Below are 25,316 nucleotides of genomic sequence, written 5' to 3'. Positions count from 1 at the left end.
ATATTTTGATTCTATAGCTATTAATTTTGGGGAGGAGCATCATTTCTCTAAAAAAGGAAAGTTCTCTAACCTGCTTTGAAGAGACCAGTTGGAAGATAATGGCTAAAAGTCTGTGGAGATTCTCAGTCATCCAGGGCATGGTTGTCCCAAAGGTGCTTTTTCAGGAGGTAATTGGACTTCCTTGTTACTTCTTTGAAGACGTTTCATTTCTCATCCAAGAAGCTTCTTCAGCTCTGACTGGATGGTAAGAAATGGAAGGATTAAGCTATACAATTTGGGATGAACAGCCTTTAAATGGGGTGGGAGTAGGAAGGGATTTCCAGAGGGGAAAAAATTGCAGACTACAGGAACCATTTGCACCACTCAGGTGACCCTGAGGACACAGATAAGCCTTCAAGGGCTTCAACAACCACGGATGCAAATGACCAGCTGCCTGCAAGGAATATAAATCCTTCCATTCCCTACCATCCAGTCAGAGCTGAAGAAGCTTCTTGGATGAGAAGCGAAATGTCTTCGAAGAAAAACCAGACAGTCCAGTTACCTCTTTAAAAAGCGTCTTTGGAAAATCATGGCTAGATTTCTTATTTCTGTATGGAATTTGTGTTATTATCTGGACATGTTTTTTGGCAAGTCAGTTAGTTAGCTGAGGATGCCCTTAGATTCCCCTTGGGATTAGGGATGTTCAATTTTGCATTTTGAAAACAGGTAGTCCTTAATGTGTGACCACACAGTAGGGGCAAGAATTTTCATTGCTAAAAATATGGTCATTAAATGAGTTACCTCCAATTTTATGCTTTTGCTTGCCACCATATGTTGCTAAGCAAATCACTGTAGTCATTAAATGAATCAAATAATCATCAAGTGAAACCAGTGTCCCCCATTAATTTTACTTGTTAGAAGCCCTCAGTGAAGATGATCACATGATCCCAAGATCCTGCAGCAGTCATAAACACATGCCAGTTGCCAAGCACCCAGAGTTTGATCATGTGACCACAGGGATCCTTGCGATTGTTGTAATTGCCTTTTTCCCCAGGGCTGTCCTAACTTTGAACAGCGATTAAATGAATGGCCGTAAGTCAAGAACTGCCCGTAAATTTGAGCCGAATATATTTTTTCTTGCTGTGGAATGACTTCCTCCTCTGCACGCAGGATGCCCATTCTCAAGGGGAAGTGGTGGCCTGCCTGGAGAAAGGACTGGTGAAAGTGGCGGAGGACAACGAGCATCGCATCAAAGTCTCGGAGTCCTGCATGAAGGCGATTCTCCGAGTGGCGGAGCTGTCCTCGGATGACTTCCATCTGGACCGGCATCTCTATTTTGCTTGCCGAGATGATCGGGAGCACTTTTGTGAGACTGTAAGTTCCTGTTTAGCTTTCCTCTTCTTTAATCAAAATGCCCCTCTTCAGCCAATCTGGCTGGCTGTGCTGACTAGGCCAGACACTGGCCTAGGCATCTCTCCCGATGTCAGCTTGGGGGAGGCTGAACCCGTTCCCGGCACATCAGGTGGGGAGTTGGTCAGTGGCTCCAAGCAGCCGTCCGAGAGGGATTTGGCTGAAGCACAGCTGCAGCAGGACAGCACCGAGGCTTTGGGTGGGGAAAGCATGCAGCCGCAGCCGGTCAGGGTTGAGGACGAGCACGGATGACAAACCTGTGATATCACGTGAAGTATTGTGGTATTTTATGCCTTTCCGGAGCCAGGGTTGGCATGGCCTCCGCATGATGCATCCGGCCTAGGGGCTGCCAGTTTGAGACCCCTAAGAAAGATGAACCACCTTCTGCACCTGATCCAAGAACACGCAGGGCAGAGAAAAGGCAGGAGCAGAGAAGGTCAGCCCGACTACTTGTAAGGAGGTAGCCGAGGTTCTTCTTGATAGGCTGTAGCAGAAGCTGGCTTTTTGGCACAGCAGACAGATGGGAGCCACGCTGGGAGCAATGTGTTCATTTCCTAGCTGTGTGTTTTCCGGTCGTTGTGATTCTTGCCTTGCTTTGGATTGACAACGTGCCTTGTGAACTCTGGGCCTTTCTTGCCTCGTGAAGTTGCCTCTTGTGTTCTGGATTTAATTTTGCCTGTTTATTTTGGTTGGGACACTTTCAAGTGCCTTGGACTCCTCGGCCATTGTTCTGTGGACTAGCATTGGTCTGCTTATGGCTGGACTTCATTGGGACAGTTCTGGGTTTTTGGTGAAGAGAGTTCCAGGGGAACCCACTAAACCACAGTTTGTGTGTGGGAGTGGGACAGCACACTGGCACTGCCTGGACTCAAAGTCTTTGACATGGCCTGTTTTAGGACGAGATTCCTCCACGGCATTTCCAAACTGTAGGCCAGCCTGGCAATTAACAGAAAAGAAAGAAGGAGGAGAAGAAAAAGCCCATAATATGGCTTGTATTGTTGCCAAGGAAACTATTGGACAGAGCTATGAAGGCAACAAAAAGTCAAGCTTGATTTAAGGAGGCTACTTTTTATTACAAAATAACAAACTTGATTCAACATTGATTTCATTTAACTGAGGATGCTACCTGGTAAATAACAACAGACTTGTAAACTATAAAGTACAGGATTATGATTAAAAAGCAGTCGGGGAAGTGCAATGAATAAAATATATATTAGTAAAATGGAGCGTAACTGAAGTTGTAATTGGCTTTGACAATTGTGTTTCAGTCTGTCTATGAGTTTGTTGGAACAGCACCGTATTTTTCAGAATATAAGACGCACCAAGGTTTTGAAGAGGCAAATTAAAAAAAAAGTGGGAAGAGGTTAAAAAGAAACAAAAATACTTTCACAGACACTATGTTAGAGATGCACTGATACAGGTCTGGAATAAAATTAGAGAAAAACATTACATGAAAATACTGACGTGGCTTTCCATTATGGAAGCCATGACACATCCCAATACACTAGATCTATCGAAAATGGTTAGATATAGTGAAATTTTAGACAGCCAAGGGAATTTGAAAACAAATCCAGAATTAAAGGAGCAAAATATAAATATAGATTGGTGGCCATATCTCCAACTACAATCGAGATACAAAAAAGATGTAAAAGAATATGGAATATACACAGAATTACAACCAATAGATAAAATTTTAATTGGCTCGGAAAATAAATTCACAGCAAAAATTTACAAATATTTATTAGAAGTAACATTAGAAGAAGTAAAAGTTAAAGGTTGCATGATAGCGTGGGCCAAAAACTTTGGTTACAACATAGATCTAGTGGTTTGGGAAAGAATTTGGAACACAAATTATAAACTAACACGATCAGCAGCCCTTAAAGAAAATATATACAAAATGTTTTATCGTTGGCATTTAACACCAACAAGATTGGCTAAAATGTACCCAAACATGAACCCGACCTGCTGGAAGTGTAAAAAAGTACAAGGGACTTATTATCACATATGGTGGACCTGCCTGGAAACACAAAAATATTGGATAAAAATTTGGAAATGGGTGCAAGAAATTACAGGAGAACAGATAAAATACAAACCCGAAATCTTTCTACTGGGAATAATCAAAGGGAAATATACAAAGAAAATTAAGTACATATTAACACATCTGCTAACTACAGCTAGAATAGCATTTGCCCAATGCTGGAAACAAAATAATACCCCCTCGGACGAATTAGTGATAAAAAAAACTTTGGATTGTGCAGAGATGGACAAATTAATGCTGAAATTAAAAGATAAAGAAGAGTCGGAATATTATGAAATTTGGAACAATTGGTACAAATGGCTGCAAAACAAGAACAAAATTAATTAAGCCAAAAACCCATATATATAAATATATATAGAACTATGTATAAAGTGTGTAAATATAGAAGCAAAATATTATATACATGTACAGGTATGATGACATAAGAATGTTGATATAATGACTGTAAGGTGTTGTAGAAGGGAAAAAATAATAAAAAAAAATATGTCGGGGAAAAAAAATAAAAAAAAGTTTTTGCACTCTGCAGACCTCGCAAAAATGACTCGTTTTTCACAAAAACAGGCCCATTTTTTTTTTGAAAAAAAATATGCACGAATAGCCTTTAGGAGGCTTGTAGGAGTGCTCCTGGGAGGTGGGGGTAGCAAAAACGAGCAAAATGGACCCGTTTTTTTTGTCAAAAAATTGGCATGCATGGCCTTTAGGAGGCTTATAGAGTCCTCCTGGGGGCTGGAGGTGGGCAAAATTGAGCAAAAAACGGGCCATTTTCTGCTCATTTCTGCCTTCCCCAGCTCCCAGGAGCACTCTGGAAGCCTCCTAAAGGCTATGCATGGCCATTTTTGCAAAGGGGACGGGGTTTTGGGAGGCCACAAATGCTGTATTCAGTGTATGAGACGCACCCAGATTTTCAACCTCTTTTCTGACGGAAGAAGATGCGTCTTATACTCCGAAAAATATGATATATGGTGAATAACGGTATGTATCAGATTTTGAAAAGTGACTATAATGTAAATACTAAAATAATTGTTGCTTTATTTCACAGACTCAAGCAGGCGAAGGCAGAGTATACAAGTGTCTATTTAACCACAAGTTTGAAGATGCCATGAGTGAAAAGGTGAGTGCTGAATTCAGCCTTTTAGTCGCTGCCCCTTCCTTCACCCAAGGTTTGGCTTCTCAGTCACCTCTTGGGTTTCTCTAATCTATGCACCCAAGAGAGGATAAGCCAGCTGACTAACTAGAGTCATGAGTTCACACACCGCAGTTGCTTATTCACACAAGCACCCTAAGCTCAAATAAATCACCTTATGGCTTAAAGAGATAAGGTAGTTCATGCAATTTTTGAGACTGTGGCTGGATTCTAAAATAGGCTGAACCACAAATTCCCCAGTTCCTTTTGCGTCCACTTAGGCAGGTCTATGGAGATCATATTAGCTGGGTGGGAGGACAGTAGAAAGGAGAGGAGATTTAGGTGGAGGCATGGAGTCAGTATTAGGACATCTCTGTCTGTGCTTTGTGAGCCAAGGGAAAGTTGCCCTGAATTGCAGAATGTAGCACAGGTAGACCTTGACTTACAATTGTAATTAAGTTTGGAAATTACAGTGGTAAGTTGTGGTGGCCATGAAGTGCATCCACCACAAGACCAGAGCCATTTTTTCAACCTTTCTGTGGCAGTCATTAAGCGATTGTGGCGGTTATTAAATGAAACACGTCAGTTGCTAAATAAACCCATTGTTCGCGATGGGCCTGGTTTTGCCTGAAACGAAGTAAACATCAGTTTGGGACAAAGATGTCATAAAGTCAACTTGTTGGACAGAGCAAGTTGAAAGAGCACCCTGGGCTAGTCTATTGTAGCACTTCTGTCGCTTGGTCTAGTGAAAGTCAGGATAATTTCTGAATGACAAAAGAGGTGGTGTATTGATATTAAGTTTGAGCAAAATTGTATGTTCCGGGGAATAAGAAAACGTTCCGCTTTCCTTCCAGATACATACTGATTCAGTCCATCCAGGGTTGGTCTACAGATAAATCTTTTGGAACAGGAGTTCATAGTTTCTCAGGGCCACTTCCTGCTCCAGAAGATTTATAACCAGAAAAAAAAAACGTTGGGCGATTCCCAAAAGAATTGGACTGATGTGATATAGAAAAATGGAGCCCTTTGTAACCATGGAGCATTTTGGGATCTTCTAATTCAGATGTGTCTTCATTTTTAATTGGGGCAAAATTTTAATTATGTCATAAATCAATATAAATCAAAGGTGAATGGTCATTTGACTTGAATTCTCACTTGTCCCCTTCAGTGTCGGGATGCATTGACCACTCGGCAAAAGTTGATTGCCCAGGATTACAAAGTCAGCTACTCCTTGGCCAAATCCTGCAAAAGCGACCTGAAAAAGTACCGTTGTAATGTGGAGAATTTGCCTCGTACCCGGGAAGCCCGTCTCTCTTACCTGCTCATGTGCCTCGAATCTGCTGTGCACAGAGGTAGTGTTCATCCTTTTTGCTCTTTTGTCAAACCCTAATTTGTGAACAGAACAGAACATAACATATTTTCCGGCATATAAGATGACTTTTTAACCCCAAAACAAAAGAAAAAGCAACGCCATCAAGCAAAAATCTGCGCCGCCCCCAGCCCAGATGCTGGCCTTTCAATCGATAACCTCGGCGCTCCTTGCCTGGGCATGTGGATGGATGAGCGCTGGGATGGCTTAGTAAAGTCTGGCTGGAGGTCTGGAGGAGGAAGGTGCTGAGCTCAAACTACGAAAGCCCGGCAGCACGGAGGCCTTCAGTTGGCTCGCGGGCTTAGTAAAGTCTGGCTGGAGGTCTGGAGGGGGTCGTCTTATACACCCAGTCACCTTATATGGCGGAATATACGGTAACAGAAATCTGTGGGTGCAGCCCTGGTCACTGAGATGCATGCAGAATCCTTAGATAGCACAGGAGAAAAACACATTAAATAATAATATATTTTTTAACAAGTGTAGCATCTGAAATGTAAAAAAAAAAAAACTTCAGAATTTTTTTGCATGAAAATCATGTCAGTCTCTGGAATCTGAAGGAGAGGAAGCCACAGGGAATTGACATCCCCCTCTCCCCCAAAAGCCTGGAGTGACTATATGGCTGTACTCTAGAAAGTGCATTTAGTTTAGAAAAATCCTTGTAAATGGGTGAGTTTAAAAAAACATACTGTTCTGATCCACTGTGTCGTTCTGGTTCCTTGCACCTGACGGGACAGATGTTTGCATTGGTCAACAAAACATTTTTATCAGCCATTGTCGGAAGTTTGGCTATTTAGGCTATTTAGAGTATTAAAACCAATGTTGTACTTTGAATTTAATTTGGAGCCGGACTTCTGATTGTCCCTGAATTAATATGCATAGTGCTGACACCAAAGTTGGGAAACCTTTAGTGCAGCATTTTCAAACTTGGCAACTTTTAGATGTGTGGACTTCAGCCCCCAGGATTGTGGGAATTGAAGTCCACAGAAAGCTTGAAACGCTTCTTTAGATCCATTCATAATCCTGCAGAATTGTGACCTTCAAAACAATCAGAGCTTGATCTAAAGACTATTAATAGTTAAAGAGAAACTGACTAAAGAGGCAGCTTTATTGAAGACTTTAAGCCAATATCCACTGTCTTTGTTGGGAAGTATATGCAAAGTCATCCATCAGAAGACAATTGTGAGTTTCGGGGCACGTTTGAGCAGCTCCGTCTCTTCAAAAAAAGAGACCAATTGTTTGCCCTCTTGGAGCTTCTGTTCATAGGAGAAAATAGTGGTAATAAATCATGTCACGATTAAAAGAGAGCTCTGTGGTCCTTGGAACATGGATTTGGGATGTTCGTGAGGTTAGAGACGGCTACAAAGCAATTTCTAGAGATGTTGGATTCCAGGTCAGGCAAATGGAGGAGCACCTTGTTATTCTTCTGAGAACAGATCATCCAAGATCAAGGGGCCCAAAGAATCCTGAGAATAAAGGATCTACTGGCCCTTATGTTGCTTGATCTCCGTATTCATGAGTCTACCAACAGGGCAACACCGAAGAACAGTCTGCATAGGAAGATATTAAGGATAAAATCTCTACTTTTTCAGAAACTGCATTTCTGCCTGTCTCAGATTTGCCAAAGACCCCCTGAATGACCCAGCAGGCAGTTGGAACAATATTGTGTCGGGAGCTGGGACTAACAAAAGCGGACTTTTGAGCCTTAATGAGAAACGCTGTGTTTGGAGACAATGAAACATTACATTTCAATAAAAGTGCCTCACTCAACTGTGAAGCATGCCAGTGGGAGTATCATGGCTTGGGGTTGCTGTGCAGCTCTCGATGGCTGAGTGAGCAATTGATTCTGGATAATAACCAGCAAATTCTGCAGGAGAATGTCAGGCTGTATTTCTGTGAGATGAAGCTTACACAGATGTAAGTGATGCAGCACAACAACAATTCCGGGTGTACAAATGAATCTATGGCAGTTGGCTAGGCCAAAAGGGATTTTTGCATTTTGGGAGGGCACGTTAAAGCCCTGACTTTTAACCCACCTGAGATGCTTGTAGTGTCACCTGACATGAGCAGCCATGCAAGACAAGCTCCAGATATCAACGAATCAAGGTATTTCTGTATGACCATACTACATCTATGTTAAAATGCAGGATTGCATCATTGCCAGTTGCAGGAAGTCTGTCCAGTAAGTAAATCTAAAATTTCACGCACTTTCCCCAACAAAGACAGTAGAAGTTGGTTTAGAGCATTTAATAAAAAAAGGGGCAGACTGAAAACAAAAACGTGTTCAGATATGTATGTGAGTAATTTAAAGCAACGCTCTTATTAGGAAAAGGTTCAAGCCTGAAAAAACTAAAAATGCCGATAGCTGGGTTGGTGCCTGCCTCAGCTCTATTCCTTTCACTCAGTCAAGTCATCCTTTTTTATCAGCTTTCTGATGCTGAAATTGGTGCATCCTATATATACCAAATGCAGCCATTTTTGGCCTCCCGAAGCTGAGGCGTTTTTGCCTTTCCCCAGCCTCCAGAAGCACTCTGCAGGCTTCAGCAGGGCTGGGGGAAGGCAAAAATGCCTCAATTTTTGTGAAAAATGGCCCATTTTTAGCAAAAATGGGGCTGTTTTTGCCTTCCCTGAGCCCTGCTGAAGCCTGCAGAGGGCTGCTGGGGGCTGGGAGAAGGCAAAAATTTTTTTTTTCTTAGTTACCTCTTCGAAACCTTGGTGCGTCTTATACACTGGTGCGTCTTATAGTCTGAAAAAAATATGATAAATGTAAAATTTCCAAGTGGAAAATCCCTTTCCCAATTTTTGTTATTGCAACAAGAGTGCCTATGTAATGCACGAGTCCCAGCCAGAGCAATTCTTCTGATGTGCCATTCCAACAATCCAAGGCACATGATGACTTGTTCATTGCTGGGATTCTATTCCACCTTCCTTGAGTCTCCTCTGATTTGTCCTAGGCCGGCAGGTAAGCAGCGAATGCCAGGGAGAAATGCTGGACTACAGGCGGATGCTGATGGAGGACTTCTCCCTGAGCCCAGAAATCATCCTCGGCTGCCGCACTGAGATCGAGCACCATTGCTCGGGGCTGCATCGAAAGGGCCGCACTCTGCACTGCCTGATGAAAGTGGTTCGGGGAGAGAAAGGCAACTTGGGGGACAGCTGCCAACATTCAGTAAGCTTTGCATGGGGTGGGGGAGTCTTCACCTGCAATTTCCTCACAGGGGGATGCCCTGTTTGGTGCTTGCCGGAATTTAGCATCTTGGGCATAATCTTTTCCGGCTTCTGTGAAGAAAGCAGTGGGCTGTTTGGAAGGAACTCTTCCCATTAAAGCAACAATCATTCAACTTTGCCACTTTGCAGACTGGCTGAGGGGAGGGTGATCTCTCTCTCACTCTCCATCTCTCCCTCTCTCCCTCTCCCTTCTTTATTCTCCCTCTCCCTCCTTCCATAACATAGGTAGTCCTCGACTTATAACCACAATTGAGGTTGATACGCCTGCGTCTGCCAGAAACCGGCATGTGCATGTGCGTTTCGGTTTGGCCACTCAGTGCCAAAAAGGTTCCCCGTCACTGATCTATACCAAACATAAAAACCAGGAGCAGCTAGCCTGCATTCATTCATTCATTCATTCTCTCCCTCTCCCTCTCCCTCTCCCCCCCCCTCTCTCTCTCACACACACACACACCGAGGCACACAGACACACACACACACACGGACGGCTGTGTGAATGTGGTAGTTTAGGTTCAGGGTATGTTCCCTTGGTTCTGCTCCATGTAGCCGCCACCTCTCCTATTCCGGTGCATACATTATCTTTCCGGCACAGTATTTCCATTCGGTATTTCCAAATACATCCTAGTTGCAGGAATTAACAATGATAAAAGGGAGCAACATTAATCTTTTATCACTGCTTTCTCCCTCTTCTTCAATAACAGACTCTTAGTCTGCCAAGAACTTGCTGGTTGTACATAAAAGGAGGGCCCTGATCATTTTATGTTTCCAGCTGGGGAAGGATAAACAGAATCAAGATTAAAGAAAGGAAGCCAAAGAATTGTGTGTCTGAAATGAAAACTTCCTCCTGCTTCGGTGTGTTGTACCTTGGGTGACGAGAGCAGTAGATTTATTTCCCAGACAGACATAGATGATGCTGGTGTCCCCTGCAGGCTTCCATTGTTGGGTACACACCTCTGTTGGATAGGTGCATTAGTGCAAGGAAGTTGGTGGTTTGGTACCTTACGACTGTCCAGATTTTCTGGATAGGTTTTCATTCAGGTACTTTGCAACATATCAGCTGGAAAAGGAGTGGCTGGGATGCAGCTCGGCTGATCCCCTTTGGCCACCCTTCCTGGCAGCACTTGGGTTTTCAGGAAGAATTTTGCTTCCAAAGAATTAGGGAACTCCTTTAGCTTGCGAGGATTTGGAAAGATTGTGGTTTGATTGCAGTGCCAAGTCCACAACGAACAGGTGGCTGAATCGAGAAGTAGAATGTTCAAAGCTGACACTGTTTTCCTTAGAAAACTGTCAAGTGATAAGGCTTTTAAAATAAAAATCTGCTTCCTTACAAGAACCTTTTACTGAATTCCTTTCTTTCCAGGAACGGGTAATAGGATGCCATAAGCTTTGAGGTTTCTGCAGAACTGCACTCAGATTAGCTTTTTTGGGAAACTGGCCATCTTGCTGTTAATGTTGCACTGTATTAAACTGGAATGTCAGTATGTTTTCTATAATTTGGGTCCGGTGGCTTATATTTTGCTTTCTTCTCATCCCAAATGAAATAACTAAGAGCACTAAATTCCTAGGCTGTCATTCACCTCAAACATCCTTTACTTGAAGGCTGTTTCAGATTTGGGAGGTTGCAACTTGCATTCATGAGTGGAATTGGTGGGGTGGGGGAAGACCACCGTCCTAGAGTGCCCAGCACAGCTTCGCCCTACCCACCTGCCTTGTCAGTTCTAGGAAGAGAAAAAGACCCAATGCAACTAAGGTGGTTCTGGTTGTTCTCATTGAGATTAATCTAAATTGCATAATGAGTGTGGTAGAGTGTAGTCTGGATTCCAGGAGGGCGGGGCTGCTTTCCAAAAGGCAAAGAGGCAACAAAGCCTGGAAGGGTTGTTCGGGGAGAGTTAAGGCTCCTTCCTGGTGATTCTTAAGAGTATATCTATAGTTATACAAGTAGTTGTTTTCGTTTGGTAAGTTTTCTGTCTATAGGTGAGGAATAATAACTGCTCAGAAGTAACTCCACATGGAATGGAATGGAATAGAATAGAAATATGGAATAGAATAGAACAGAAATATGAAATAGAATAGAATAACTATTGTCACTTTGAATATTACACTAATTGGCATACATTAAAAATGAAATCTAGTTGCATACAGCTCTTAAAGGGTCACCACCTCCAATTTTACACTACATAAAGATTGCTAGATAAATACATAAATGCAAAATTATGTATATACCTACATATATTATATGACACACAGAATTGCCACATTTGTCTTGGTTCCTGGGGCCTGACAAAGGGGATGGTACTTTGGGTTGCAAATGCCTGGATCTTGAGATGTTGTGGGGTAGCCTAACCCTTTGCCTGCCTGACTTCAAGTTTCCTGCTGCAAATGAAAGAGCAGAACTACAAAAAGTCGGGAGTCTTACCTGGTCCAAAGTCCAGCCGTTTGCTCTTGATTGGGTTAGGCTGGAAAAACCCTTTGCCCAAAGCCACCTCTCCTTCGGGGGGGGAGGGGCTATGGGCCTTGTTGAAGTTGCAAGGAATGGGTGACATCCATGCTTCAGAATCATGGCCTCCTGGATTTAACTGGTGGCGAGACAGCTGCTTGTCCCAATGAGGATTCTGGATCTTAACTTTTGTTTCTTCTCCCTCCTTCAGCTTCAGACGCTGATCCAGGAGGTGGACCCTGTGGCGGATTATCGTATCGATCGAGCTTTGAACGAAGCCTGCGAGTCAGTGATCCAAACAGCCTGCAAGCACATCCGTGCCGGAGATCCCATGTAGGTGGCCAAGCCCTGCCCTTTTTTGCCCGCACGTGTTTCTTTGGGGTGAGAGGGACCCACAGGGAAAGGGACGGATTCCAGGTGGTCTCTTGCAGAGGGAAGATTTGGACTAAGAAAGATTAGAAGAGATTGGTACTGTGATGATATGTTAATGGCATCTTCCTGGCCATTTCTACATCCCTCACTTATCAAGGAAATAAACCATCTTCTGCTGATTCAGAGCGGCAAGTGGTAAAATTTGAAGAAAGCCTCTGAGGGATAAAATGGGCTGGGAATTGTATAATTTTATTCTACATTTAGTCCTTGAGTTACGATCACAGTTAGGCCCAAAGTGTATCTTGCTAAGCGAAACATTTGTGAAGGGAGTTTGTCCCATTTTACGACTTTTCTTGCCACAGTTGTTAAGCGAACCACTGCATTTATTGTTAAATGAATCTCGATTCCCCATTGACTTTGCTTGTCAGAAGGTTGCAAAATCTGACCACATGACTCCAGGACAAGGCAATGGTCATAAATTGAACCAGTTGCCTAGCATCCAAATTCTGGTCATGTGACCATAGGGATGCTGCAGTGGTCGTAAGTGCGAAAAACAGCCAAGGGCAACTTTTTTCAGTGTCGTGCTGTTGTAACTTTGAACGGTCACTAAATGAACTGTTGTAGATTGAGGATTACCTCCCTTTCTGCCTATCTTGTTAAAAGAAACTGGGAGATTCTGATTTTTAGAGGCAATTGGTTGCCAAGAGAAGAGAGATCCGGGGATTTTAATGCCGCTTCAAGTTGGTGTTGCGGATAAGCAATATAGGGAAAGGGTGGACCAGAGAGAGACCTTCATCTAGAGAAGGCTCTGTGGTTGCAATGGGCAGCCAGTTTGTGGGCAGGTTGGTTTGCCTGCCTGCCTGCCAGAGGCTGGCGGTTAGTAGGACCTAATACAAGAGTGTCAGAGATGCTGTATTTGCAAGGGCAACAACGGAAAGGAGGGCGGATGAGGAGGGAGGAAGAAAGAGAAAGCAAGGGTGGGGAACCTAGAATAGGAGAGAGGATAAGAAGGATTAGAAGGAAGGAGGAGAGGGGAAGAAGAAAGGAGGAAGGAGAGGAGGAAAGAAGGCAGAGAAGGGAGGTTGAGAAGATGGAAGGAGCAAGGTTGCTGCAAGATAAGATGAAGGCACGGGGCAGCAAGAAAGTGACTCAAACTGAATTGTGTGTGTGTGTAAAAATAAATATAGAGACTAATAATGAATAGACAAATGTTAAATAGCAACTATAAAATGTGTATGTGTGAATGAACTTGAAATGAAAAAATAAACTTTTTTAAAAAAAATAAATGCTGTAGTTGCCGTCTTAACTCTTCTCTTTCTCCTGTAGGATTCTTTCTTGCCTCATGGAGCACTTGTACACAGAGAAGATGGTGGAGGATTGTGAACACCGGCTCTTAGAGCTTCAGTACTTTATTTCACGGGATTGGAAGTGAGTGCACGGGGAAGGGGCGTTGAGGCGCTTTGCTTGTGACTCTGGGACTTCCTACCTGGTCCATGGCTGCTGTGGGGAGCCAAGCCACCCAGGAATCTCACGCTGATGCTCTTTGGGCCCTCCTAGGTTGGATTCCGTCCTCTACCGTAAGTGCCAAGGAGATGCCTCTCGACTTTGTCACACTCATGGTTGGAATGAAACAAGCGAGATTATTCCTCCCGGAGCCATCTTCTCCTGCCTATACAGACACGCTTATCGCACAGAAGAGCAGGGAAGAAGGGTAGGTATTATCCCCTCATCTTCTTGACACATCTTGGTGCTTCTCAGAGAATAAATAGGCTTTGGGAACGTGCAGTGGGTTTAGTTCCTGAAGTACCGTATTTTTCAGAGTATAAGACGCACCTTTCCCCTCCCAAAAAGAGGGTGAAAATCTGAGGGCATCTTATACACTGAATACAGCATTTCTGGCCTCTCGAAACCCCACTCCCTTTGCAAAAATGGATGTGCATAGGCTTTGGGAGACTTGTAGAGTGCTCCTGGCAGCTGGGGATGGCAAAAGTGAGCAAAAAATGGGCCATTTTTGCTCGTTTTTGACCCCTCCCCAGCCCCCGGGAGCACTCTACAAGCCTCCCAAAGCCTCTCCATGCCTTCCCCCACCCTGCAAAAAATGAGCCATGCAGAGGGTTTAGGAGGCCTGCACAGTGCAAAAACTTTTTTAAAAAAAATTATCTCTTCAAAATCACGGTGCATCTTATACTCCGAAAAATATGGTAGTCTTTGAATGTTCCTAAAGGAACAGAGAAACTGAGCAGAAGGTCTGGGAACATCTGGGAAGAGAACGCAGTGTTTTGCTGGACTAGTTGCTTGGATCTTTACACCAGCCTTCTTGGCTGGGAAGCTTCATGTGCATATTAGGATGTTCATGGGAAAACCTACAGATTTTTATTTTCCTTGCCTCTATAATGAGGCAAGGATCCACCGGAAGGAGGCCAAGAGCTGTTAGTCCCTGGGAGAGACTTCATAATGCAATGTACTTCCATATCAGAGGATCCCAGATTCAACCTTGGCATCCCAGGTTCAACCTTAGCATTCAGCTGTGGAGGTGGGTTTGATCAATTTTTTCTTGTGCCAATAACATCTTGGTTACATCATTTTCTTGCAATGTGCTTGAGATCTGGGGAAACTGAACCATAACTGCCTCCAAGAAAGAATGGATTTTTGAAATGAGATTGTGGCATTTTGTAGATTAAAAAAAATTCATACAGTCAGCTTTATAGAAGAAACTTATAGAAGACCAGAGGATCAATGGAGCATCTCTTATATTCCTTCTCTGCTTCCTTCCCCAATAAATTTGGCTATATTTAACTTAGTCTTAATTTTTTAGAACATTAGATTCAATCTGATTTTTGTATTGTCCATTAGTTGAGTCTTCTGCTGATATATGACTTTATTTTCTATAAATAGACAGTTTATCTAGCCACGTAATGTTTGTGAGACTTCTCGGTGTAAACAGCCTCCTAAATGTAAGATAGAAAATCTGGAATTTTGAGCACTTCGATACAAGCACAAATTAGAGATTGGATCTATTTTTAGCTGCCTACAACAAGAATTGCAGCTTGACCCAATTGATTCAGTTGCTGCCTTCTTATGGTTTATTTAAATACTTTCTGATTAAATAAACATTTTAGCTATTCAAATATCAATGAAAGTAAGAATTGGAAGGGGACTGCAAAGAAAGGAAGACTCAGAAGAGACAATGTTTTGGCCTGGTACTGGGTTTGGCCAAGAACAGCTGGAGAATTGGTGTCTGCTTCTGGAAGAAAAACACAATTTTTTTGAGTGGGTGGGTTTGTTCATCACAAATGTCCATATCCGTCTTTCGTAGTTATCCCGAGAATGCAGAGCGGAAGTACAGCGAATTCTGCATCAGCGCGCTTTGGATGTGAAACTAGATCCAGCCCTCCAAGACAAGTGCATGATAGATTTGGGGAAGTGGTGCAGTGAGAAAACAGAAACTGGACAGGTAACTATGGCATTCATTCTTTTCAGAATTAGATTAGATTAGACTAGGCTGGAATTGTTATATTTGGGGGCTAAGCAGTGGTAATTACCTGAAAATATCTCGACTTTTAAATAATGTGTCAATATAACTTTTCTTCAGGTTTAGAATATGAGCATTTCTGTAACCTACTGCTTTGAATAGAAACCTGATTGCTTGTGGGGCCATGTGTTGGTTGAAGAGAATTTGTACAAGTTTGAAAGCGTGCAAATGCAAGTAAATTAATAGGTACCCCTTGAGTGGGAAGGTAACAGCATTCCATACACCTTTGGCATATAGCTCTTGTGGCCACATGACCAGGGAGATTGTCTTCGGACATCACTGGCTCCCTTGGCCAAGAAATGGAGACGAACACCATGCCCTGGAATTGGACAGAACTGGCAGGGAAACCTTTACCTTTACTGAACATAGTAGAAAAATAGCACAGTTGACAAGAGAACTGACTCCAGCAACCAGGACAGGGAGGTGATCACACAGATACTATTTCGTATTTTGAATACTGTCCTTGCTGTTTTTACAGTGCAGTTAATACTACAGGTGGTGTTTGGTTAGCAGCCACCCATTCCGCAACCACATAAAATTAGAATGGTGCCAGATGAGTCGTGGTTAGGACCTGTTCTCAAAATTCTGGTCATTGCTGTCACACAATTGTAATCTGCATGTTTGGCAACCACTTGCGCTTATGAGAGTTGCGACATCTGCAGTCAGGTGATTGCAATTTGCGACTTTCCCTGCCAGATTGCCCCAAGCCAAATCAATCGTCAATTCAGCAGGAAGTAATAAGGAAAGGGGAGTTGTGAGATTGCTGGTCAAGAAAGGTTGGCTATGTTATTAAATTGTTAAGGGTGTTTGAAATTAAGGGAAAATGTTGATGCAGGGGTGGGCAACTCTGGCAAAATTTGGGACCCGTGTACTTCAGTTCTCAGAATTTCTGTGCTGGCTGAAGAGACCCCAAAGAAGGAACTTGGTGGCAACCCTGGAGAAGAGAATTCGGGTTGATTGTTTTGTCTTTTGACATTCCTTCAGCATGTTAATGTAGACTTTTTAATGGAGAAAGAAGAACCTCAAAGCAGGAGATGTTTGGGGCTCTTTTTCATAAGAGGTTTCTCTAAATGGATTTTATTATTCAGCATAATGAGTATTTGAACAAAGCGGGGAACGTTTTCTTCAATCGCTTTTTCATGCGACCTTATCCTGCCTTCCTTCCAAGGAGTTTGATGAAGGGGAGATTGGTTTTGGCACTTGCTCCTTACAGGTAGACAGTTAAAAGGCAACATGCATACTTGAGTGAAGATTGGCTGCCCAAAAGCTGTTTACCCCAGCAAGGCCAATTGCTTAATCAGCCAGAGAAATAAGAAACGAAGTAAAAGATTCAGAACCAGAAATATTGTAATCTAGTTAGGAAATATGTGCATATTAGAATGAATAAACCAAGCACATTTCATATGTTATGCAAGAATTAGTTTTAGCATTGGGCATTAATAAACTGACTGAGTTGGAGGTCTTCTAGTCCAACCCCCTGCCTAGGCAGGAAACCCTATACCGTTTCAGACAAATGGCTATCCAGTCGCTTCTTAATAGCAGTTAGCAATAGCAATAGCAGTTAGACTTATATACCGCTTCATAGGGCTTTCAGCCCTCTCTAAGCGGTTTACAGAGTCAGCATATTGCCCCCAACAACAATCCGGGTCCTCATTTTACCCACCTCGGAAGGATGGAAGGCTGAGTCAACCCTGAGCTGGTGAGATTTGAACAGCCGAACTGCAGAACTGTAGTCAGCTGAAGTAGCCTGCAGTGCTGCATTTAACCACTGCGCCACCTCGGCTCCTTAAATCTCCAGTGTAAGAGAACCCCAATTTCTGGAGGCAAGCCATTCCATTGATTAATTGTTCTAACTATCAGGAAATCTCTTCTTAGTTCTAGGTTGCTTCTCTCCTTGATTAGTTTCCATTCATTGCATCTTGTTTTAACTTCAGGTGCTTTGGAGAACAGCTTGTGTCCTCTTCTTTGAGATAGCTAGTCAGATATTGGAACGCTGCTATCATGTCACCACTATTCCTCCTTTTCATTAGACTAGGCCAGGGGTGTCAAACTCCATTGTCATGTGACATATTACGACTTTTGTCGTGATTTTGCTAAAATGGAAGTGGGCATGGCCAGCGTGTGATGGCACTTGGCCTGCGGGCCGTGAGTTTGACACTGCTAGATTAGATGTATCCAATTCCTGCAATTGTTCTTCATATGTTTTAGTCTCCAGCCCCCTAATCATCATTTTTGTTGGTCTTCCCTGCACTCTTTACTGAATCTCAACAGCTTTTTTATATTGTGTCGACCAAAACTGGATGCGGTATTCAAGGCGCTAGAAAGTAGTATCAACACTTCACGATATCTTGATTTTGTCCCTCTGTTAATGCAGCTTAGAACTGTGTTGGCTTTTTTGGTGGCTGCAGCACACTGCTGGCTCATATTTAATTGGTTGTCCACCAAGATTCCTAGATCCCTCTTACAATTACTGCTATTAAGCCAGGTACCGTCTACTCAGTACCTGTGCATTTGGTTTTCCTTGCCTAGGTGTAAAACCTTACTTTCTTCTTTGTTTTAAGCCAAGTATTTGTAGCTAAAAGAATGACCAGCTGAGAGACCAGTGGTATTTCAGAGGGGTGTGAATCTTAGCTTTCTTACTTCAATGCAACCTGGAGCAATAATTATGACTTATTAGATCAGGATTTATATTTGTCAGAAAAATGATATATAACACCATTGCTAAAATCCATAGCAGAATCCTGGGGATATTTTTGTGGGCATTCATGTCTTCTTGTTGTTGTTTTTTATGTGCAGGAACTCGAATGTCTACAAGACCATCTGGATGATCTGGTAACTGAATGCAGAGACGTTGTTGGAAACCTTACAGAGCTGGAATCTGAGGTGAGGTGACTCTTTCAAAAGAGAAAGCTCCACTATTCTGTGACGCTTAACACTGAGTCATTGTTAATGGATTGCAAACTACGCTTTATCTCTCAGTGTCTAGAATGGGTAGACCTTGAGAAATAACCAAAGGCTGCTATCCCTGGGAATCATGGCAGTCAGGCAGACAAATCTATTAACAAATCAGCAAGGTCTGGCTAGCCTTTGCCTTTGACCCTTTCCAATCCAAAATGAGAAATTATGTGAAGAGACTTGGTTCAGTATCTGTCCATCAGTGCCATACTGCTAAATAAAAAAAATCCAGAAAGGAATGGGAACCAAGCTTGGCATGGTAGACGAAGTCAGGAAAAAAAATCTGAATTCCAAAGTGGAATGAATCCAGTTTCTGGCTGTGGAGAAAAAATAGAATTCCAGGAGTCATGCTCTGCATGTTTTCCTTACCTTGTTTATGATAATTTGTATATCTATACATTAGATGTTTGTTGAGTGATTCCTTCTTGCTGAGAAATCAGAGGCTGATGCAGATTCTTAGCAAAAATATTAAGTAGCTTCCAGGGAGGGACTTCTTTGATTAAGCAGAGAGAATTAAGTGGAGGAGACTCCATTTCCCCACCTCAAGCTTGACATACATACTTCACTTAATTCAAGTGCCTGAGAAGAAACTATCGGTGGTGCCTTAAGCAACTTAAGTGAAAATGAAAAGACAGGACAAATTGGGATGTGCAAGGCTTGTGATATGTATGTATGAGCTGACCTGGAAAAGGGGGGCATTTATTTGCAGTCAATGGAAATGTAATATTTGCACAGGCTGCAGTGTTTACTGAGATGCTTAAGGAAAAGTAGTGGGATTGGCACAGATGTCCAGATATCCTCTCATAAAGTAGAATGAAGAAGTATTAGATTACACAGAGGAGTTGCTACAAGAGGGCCTGGGGGAGAAAGCAATTTTTTATAAAAAGAGAATCAAAAGGGAAACTCAGTGGATGAAAGGAACTTCCTTATCCAGTTGTGCAGGAAAACAAAGAGATGTTATGGGAATGGGAAATAAGATGGTTTTAAATTCTTAGGACAAATGAACTATAAAGGTAAAGGTTCCCTCATACATAAGTGCTAATCGTTCCCAACTCTAAGGGGCGGTGCTCATCTCCGTTTCAAAGCTGAAGAGCCATGGTCATGTGGTCGGCATGACTAAATGCTGAAGATGCACAGAATGCTGTTACCTTCCCAACCAAAGATGGTTCCTAATTTTCTACTTGCATTTTTGCATCCTTTCGAACTGCTAGATTGGCAGAAGCTGGGACAAGTAACTGGAGCTCACTCGATTAGGCGGCACTAGGGATTTGAACCACCAAACTGCCGAATTGCCAACCTTTCTGATTGACAAGCTCAGCGTCTTAGCCACTGAGCCACCGCATCCCACTTAAATGGGAGTATAGGATAGCATTATTGTCATCTCTGGTACCCCCTTGCAATACTTATGGGCTGGTAACTATTTAATCGTCATTTGAATTGCCGGTATTGGAAGCAGAAGTATAAGCAGAAAATATCTAAGAGCATCGTTTGTGTTAAAAATTGGGCATGACCTAGAGTGAACTGACTGGTTTCTGGATTCCTCTGACAGGACATCCAGATAGAAGCTTTGCTGATGCGAGCATGTGAACCCATCATCCAGACCTTCTGCCATGTAAGTGATTCTTTCTCCTCATAGTTTTGGCCACATTAACGTAAAGTCCTTTTCCATTAAGTCAGGGGTATCCAGACCTGGGAACTTTAAGACTTGTGGACTTCAACTCCCAGAATTCGCATGGCTGGCTGGGGAATTCTGGGAGTTGAAGTCCACAAGGCTTAAAGTTCCCAAGTTTGGATACCCCTGCATTAGGCGATACTTCTCCTGATGCCCTTCCTGTTAAATGTTCCTTCTTGGAATCTCTGTAAAATGCAAATGTTCTGCTCCTGCTGATTGTCATCAGTTTGCACAGACAGATGGCCTCCAATATATTAGAGATGGGGATTCTGGAAATTGCAGTCACTTCCTATCTGCAAGGAGCCATACTGGAAAAGTCGGGTCAGGATAGCTGCTTTTTTTTCCAGATTCCAGGATTTTGTTAGCTGCCTCTGTTATAAGTTATAACCTTTATTGTCATTGTACATATATACAGCGCAGTTGATTTAGCCTCTACAAAATATAAAACAGCATGAATAATATATAAACTGGTCCTTAGACAAGTAATTAGGGAGAAACCAGTCATATGTTTCCCTGTATGCATGGAGTGATTGTAGTTGTATTTAGGAGTCTGACAGTCCATGGATAAAAGCTATTTTTTTTAAACCTGTTTGTCCGGCTGGCTATACTTTTGTGTGTCTTCTGCCTGATGGTAAAAGTGAGAAAAGACACCGACCAGAATGTGAATCGTCCCTAAATATCTTCCCTACTCTGCTGAATCAATGAGAGTTGGTGATGTCAGCCAGTGGTGTTAGGGGGCAACCAATGGTTTCTTGTGCCGAATTAATCACTCTCTGTAGTGCTGAAAGAAAATTAATGGAATTATTGCAAAGGAATTGCTGGTGAAAGAGTCCTATATTTTTATTTCCTACTTCTAAACCGCCCAACTCCTTCAGAGTATATGTATTGTAACATCTGAGGGAATGTTGTGAGTAAGGAGCTGCAGTGTAGTAAAATGCCCTGCCCCTGTTCCTACTTGCCTGCCTAACAGAGAATAAAACATGTAATTTGCAGTCTTGTAGCGATCACTTGGGTACCAAAAAGGTGGAGTTAGAAGAGCAGGCAGATGGTGGAGAATCGGATGCCTGGGGCCATCCTCCTTGTTACATCAGTTTCCTCTCAACCTTCCAGACCCTCTTCCCCCTTGAGAAAGGGATTTCTTTCTTTGAGAACGTAATTGAAAAGGTTTGCTCAGCACTGGCCAAAGTTTCTCACAATGGGGGATATTTGTCAGAAGGTGGAGGTGAGACTCCGGAAGCGCTGCTCTAGTGCTGTCCTTAATCATGGAGCCAAGCGAAACCGGCATTTTGGAATAGAATGAAGTAATTACACATAGTCCTTGACTTACAATGGTTCATTTAGTGACCAAAGTTACAACGGCACTGAAAACAGTGACTTATGGCCAAGAGCCAAGGTGGCGCAGTGGTTAAAATGCAGCACTGCAGTCTACTGCTAGATCAGCAGGTCAGCGGTTCAAATCTCACCGGCTCAGGGTTGACTCAGCCTTCCATCCTTCCGAGGTGGGTAAAATGAGGACCCAGATTGTTGGGGGCAATATGCTGACTCTCTGTAAACCGCTTAGAGAGGCCTGAAAGGCCTATGAAGCGGTATATAAGTCTACTGCTATTTTTCACACGTGATCATTGCAGCATCTCCATGGTCATGTGATTTACAATCAGATGCTTGGCAACTGGGTTCATATTTATGATGGTTGCACCGTCCCCGGGGACATGTGGCCATCTTTTGCGACCTTCCAACGAGCAAAGTCAGTGAGGAAGCCAGATTCACTTAACAACAGTTACTAATTTAACAATTGCAGCGATTCACTTAACAAACGTGGCAAGAAAGGTCATAAAATAAAGCAAAATTCACTTAACAAATGTTTCACTTAGTGACAGAGGTTTTGGGCTCAATTCTGGTCATAAGTCAAAAATTACCTTTATGCCAGAAAAAGTTTCAAATGTTACTGTGCATAGAATTTCAACCTTATATAGGAACTGACTTTTAATTTTCATTCCCCTGTCCCTGTGGGGTTTGAATAGCATTTAATGAGGCAATTTGGCTGTATGAAACATATGTCACAGAGAGGAGGGGGCCAAGCTACTTTCCAAGGCACCCGAAAGCCAGACAAGGAATAATGGATGGAAACTGACCAAGGAGAGATTCAACCTGGAAATAAGGAGGAATTTTCTGACAGTAAGAACAATCAACCAATGGAACAGAAGTTGCCTTCAGAAGTTGCCTTCAGAAGTTGTGGGAGCTTCATCCCAGGAGGCTTTCAAGAAGAGACTGGACTTCCCTCTGTCAGAAATGGTGTAAGGTCTCCTGTTTGAGCAGAGGGTTGGTGTAGATGACCTACAAGATCCCTTCCAACCCCGTTATTCTATGTTCTATATAAAATTTTATCCTGCTTGTACTACACCTTTCCTCAGTTTGCTCTCCTCGTGATGTGCACTGGGTTGCAACTTTAAATGCCCTTGGCCGCAGGTGGTTGGCAGTGCCAGGTGCGAATGGAATTAGCGGTTGATGTGCTGAGTTGAGGAAATACGACTCAATTAGATTGTTCTGGGGCCAAGACTGGCTATTCCTCCCTCACCTTCTAAGATGACAGTTGAGTTCAAGCAGACCCCTTGAGACTTTTCCAAGTTATGATTTATGCCTTCCTTAATTTGACGGCGGAAGCTTCCCAGAAGGGAGTGAGTTTCTGCCAGACAGTCATTACACGCCCCTAATTGTTCTATCTCCCCTTCAGGAAATGGCAGACAACCAAATTGACTCAGGAGACCTCATGGAGTGTCTGGTTCAAAATAAACATCAGAAGGAGATGAATGAGAAGTGTGCAGTTGGAGTTACGCATTTCCAGCTAGTGAGTACAGCCATTTGATTCGTTTATTCCCAGCTGTTTGTATGTTGCCGATTCTAACAACTCCAGGGGACTGATTATATATATCAGTGTAAAAGAACCCATGAAATACTAGTAAAAATAATATGCTTTTAACTACTGGCATCACTTGGAAGCTATTCCTGCCCAATTGCTGCTGTCTTAAAAAGGACAGCCCTCTCCGTTTTTCTAGAAACCTCAGAGTACATTCTGCTGGAGAGCCAGCTGTTCTAAAGCAGTGGTCTCCAATCTTGGCAACTTTAAGACCTGTGGACTTCAACTCCCAGAGTTCCTCAGCCAGCAAAGTCTTAAAGTTGCCAAGGTTGGAGACCATTGTTCTAGAGAAGGGGAAGAGCTGCCATTTTTCCCCAAAAGTTTTTTTTATTTTTATTCTCTTATATATAGTTATAGGTATACATTCACATAGTTATTGTTCTTATTTATCTTTATCACTTTTACATATTTGTTTTTCCATATAAAGAGTTAAAATATACATTCTGGGTTGATTTTCTTACCACCCCATACACCTATTTTGTATTATCACCATCCTATTTTTTCTTTTCTTTTCACCCTCCCTTCCTTCCTTCCTTCCTCCTCTCCTTTCCCTTTCCTACTTCCCTTACCTCTCCTCTACCCCTCTCTTCCTCTTCCCCCTCCTACCCTCTCTCCTTCTCTTTCTGTCCCCTACCTCCTTCCTCTCCTTTCCTCTTCCTTCCTTCCTCCTCTCCTTTCCCTTTCCTTCTTCCCTTACCTCTCCCCTACTTCTCTCTTCCTCTTCCTCCTCGTACCCTCTCTCCTTCTCTTTCTGTCCCCTTCCTCTCCTTTCCTCTTTCTTCTTTCTCTCCCTTTTCCTCTCTTCTCCTCTCTTCCGTTCCTTTTCTGTTGTTGTGGTTATCTCTTTTTCAACTCTGAACTGGTGTATTTTCGTGATAGTATTCCCGCAAACCCTGTTATAATTTTATGTTTATCCTTTCCTATTCCCTTTTCTTCATTATCATATCCTAACTATTTCACCCCCCCATATCTCATTTTTGAACATGTACTTATATATTAATACTTTCTTTTCTATTTCCCCACTTCTCCCCCCCCCCCCCCGAAGGGGAACTGCCACTTTAAGCTCATCCCTGGGTCCCAACTCCCCAGTTTTTTTCAGGATGGGTACCTGGAGCATCCTGTCCCTGCTCGACGATGTAGGGCAGGCAGGTTTTCCGTGATCTAAAAAGGCTAAGCCAAAAAGAATTTGAGCGTTGCCAGGGCAAAGAACCAGACAGGCCCCTTTCTTCCAAATGGACAGGATCACCCAGTGAATAGAAAGTGGGCTCCTTGTGCTCCCTTTCCTCAAGGCTTCCTGGCTTCCTTGTAATGATTATTCTCTCCATAAATGCATCTCCTTCCAGATGGCCATCCGTTATTTCCATGGCTGTTAATTGGAGTCTGGCCAACCACATGCTTCTCATCATCCGCATAGGAGTTGTGGTCCTACCGCTCTCCACCAGAACGTTGCTAGACTGGAGGGAGACATTCAGGGGAGTTGAGGACTGATAACTGCTCACTTTTTTTTTTTTTTTTTTTGTTCAGATCCAAATGAAGGATTTCAGGTTCTCCTACAAATTTAAAATGGCCTGCAAGGAAGATGTGCTGAAGTTGTGTCCTAACATCAAGAAAAAGTACGTCTGTTTGTTTTCCTCCGTGGCTTAGTGGGGCAGCCTAGTTGGCCTTTCCTCTGGTCTGTGGGGAAACATCATGCTTCTTTCTTCTGTAGGGTGGACGTGGTGATCTGCCTGAGCACCACGGTGCGCAATGATACCCTGCAGGACGCCAAAGAGCACCGGGTTTCTCTGAAGTGCCGCAAGCAGCTGCGGGTGGAGGAGCTGGAAATGGTAAACAGGCCTGGCTGCTTGTCGGTCCGGCACAGGCTTCTCGGGGAATGTGGTGGGACGTGGGTTAAAAGCACAGACCGCCACTCATTGCTTATGGGTTTTCCCCTAGTTATCTTTTGCCGAGTTTGTGTTCCACGCTGGTGCCTTGCCACAAGGAAGCAGTCTTCTTGGGTGCCCAGGGTGCCATTGTGTTGCCCAGTCTGATCCCACCAATCTCAGCATCTTTTCTTGGCAGGTTTTGGAGTAAAGGCTGGGGCCGAACTCAGATTCCTCCTGGAAGACAACTGAGGAGAGCTCAGCTCTAAATAATGCTTTTGTGTTGCATCTTGAGGCTAAGCCCGAGTGCTTTCAATGCATGTCATCCTTCCCGCCCCCCTCCTGCAGTGGCAGGAATCAGTTAAAGCAGCGGTTCTCAACCTTCCTAATGCCGTGACCCTTTAATTCAGTTCCTCATGTTGTGACTC

At 43.1% G+C, this 25,316-nt stretch overlaps 1 protein-coding gene across 1 annotated transcript in view; it reads left to right on the top strand.

The window, feature by feature from the left end:
- GLG1 (golgi glycoprotein 1) overlaps positions 1-25,316 on the top strand; it is an 89,993-nt gene that overhangs the window by 49,497 nt on the left and 15,180 nt on the right. Inside the window, exons 5-17 of the mRNA XM_032230327.1 lie at positions 1,150-1,353; positions 4,467-4,538; positions 5,719-5,902; positions 8,871-9,085; positions 11,793-11,914; positions 13,280-13,381; positions 13,511-13,664; positions 15,270-15,407; positions 18,282-18,368; positions 19,990-20,052; positions 22,844-22,957; positions 24,551-24,639; positions 24,735-24,852. Coding sequence (XP_032086218.1) covers positions 1,150-1,353; positions 4,467-4,538; positions 5,719-5,902; positions 8,871-9,085; positions 11,793-11,914; positions 13,280-13,381; positions 13,511-13,664; positions 15,270-15,407; positions 18,282-18,368; positions 19,990-20,052; positions 22,844-22,957; positions 24,551-24,639; positions 24,735-24,852 — 1,662 coding nt within the window. The remainder of the gene's footprint in view (positions 1-1,149; positions 1,354-4,466; positions 4,539-5,718; positions 5,903-8,870; positions 9,086-11,792; positions 11,915-13,279; positions 13,382-13,510; positions 13,665-15,269; positions 15,408-18,281; positions 18,369-19,989; positions 20,053-22,843; positions 22,958-24,550; positions 24,640-24,734; positions 24,853-25,316) is intronic.

The sequence above is a fragment of the Thamnophis elegans genome, chromosome 14 (assembly GCF_009769535.1).
Source record: "Thamnophis elegans isolate rThaEle1 chromosome 14, rThaEle1.pri, whole genome shotgun sequence".
NCBI lineage: Eukaryota > Metazoa > Chordata > Lepidosauria > Squamata > Colubridae > Thamnophis > Thamnophis elegans.
This window is presented reverse-complemented; position numbering and strand designations above follow the sequence as displayed.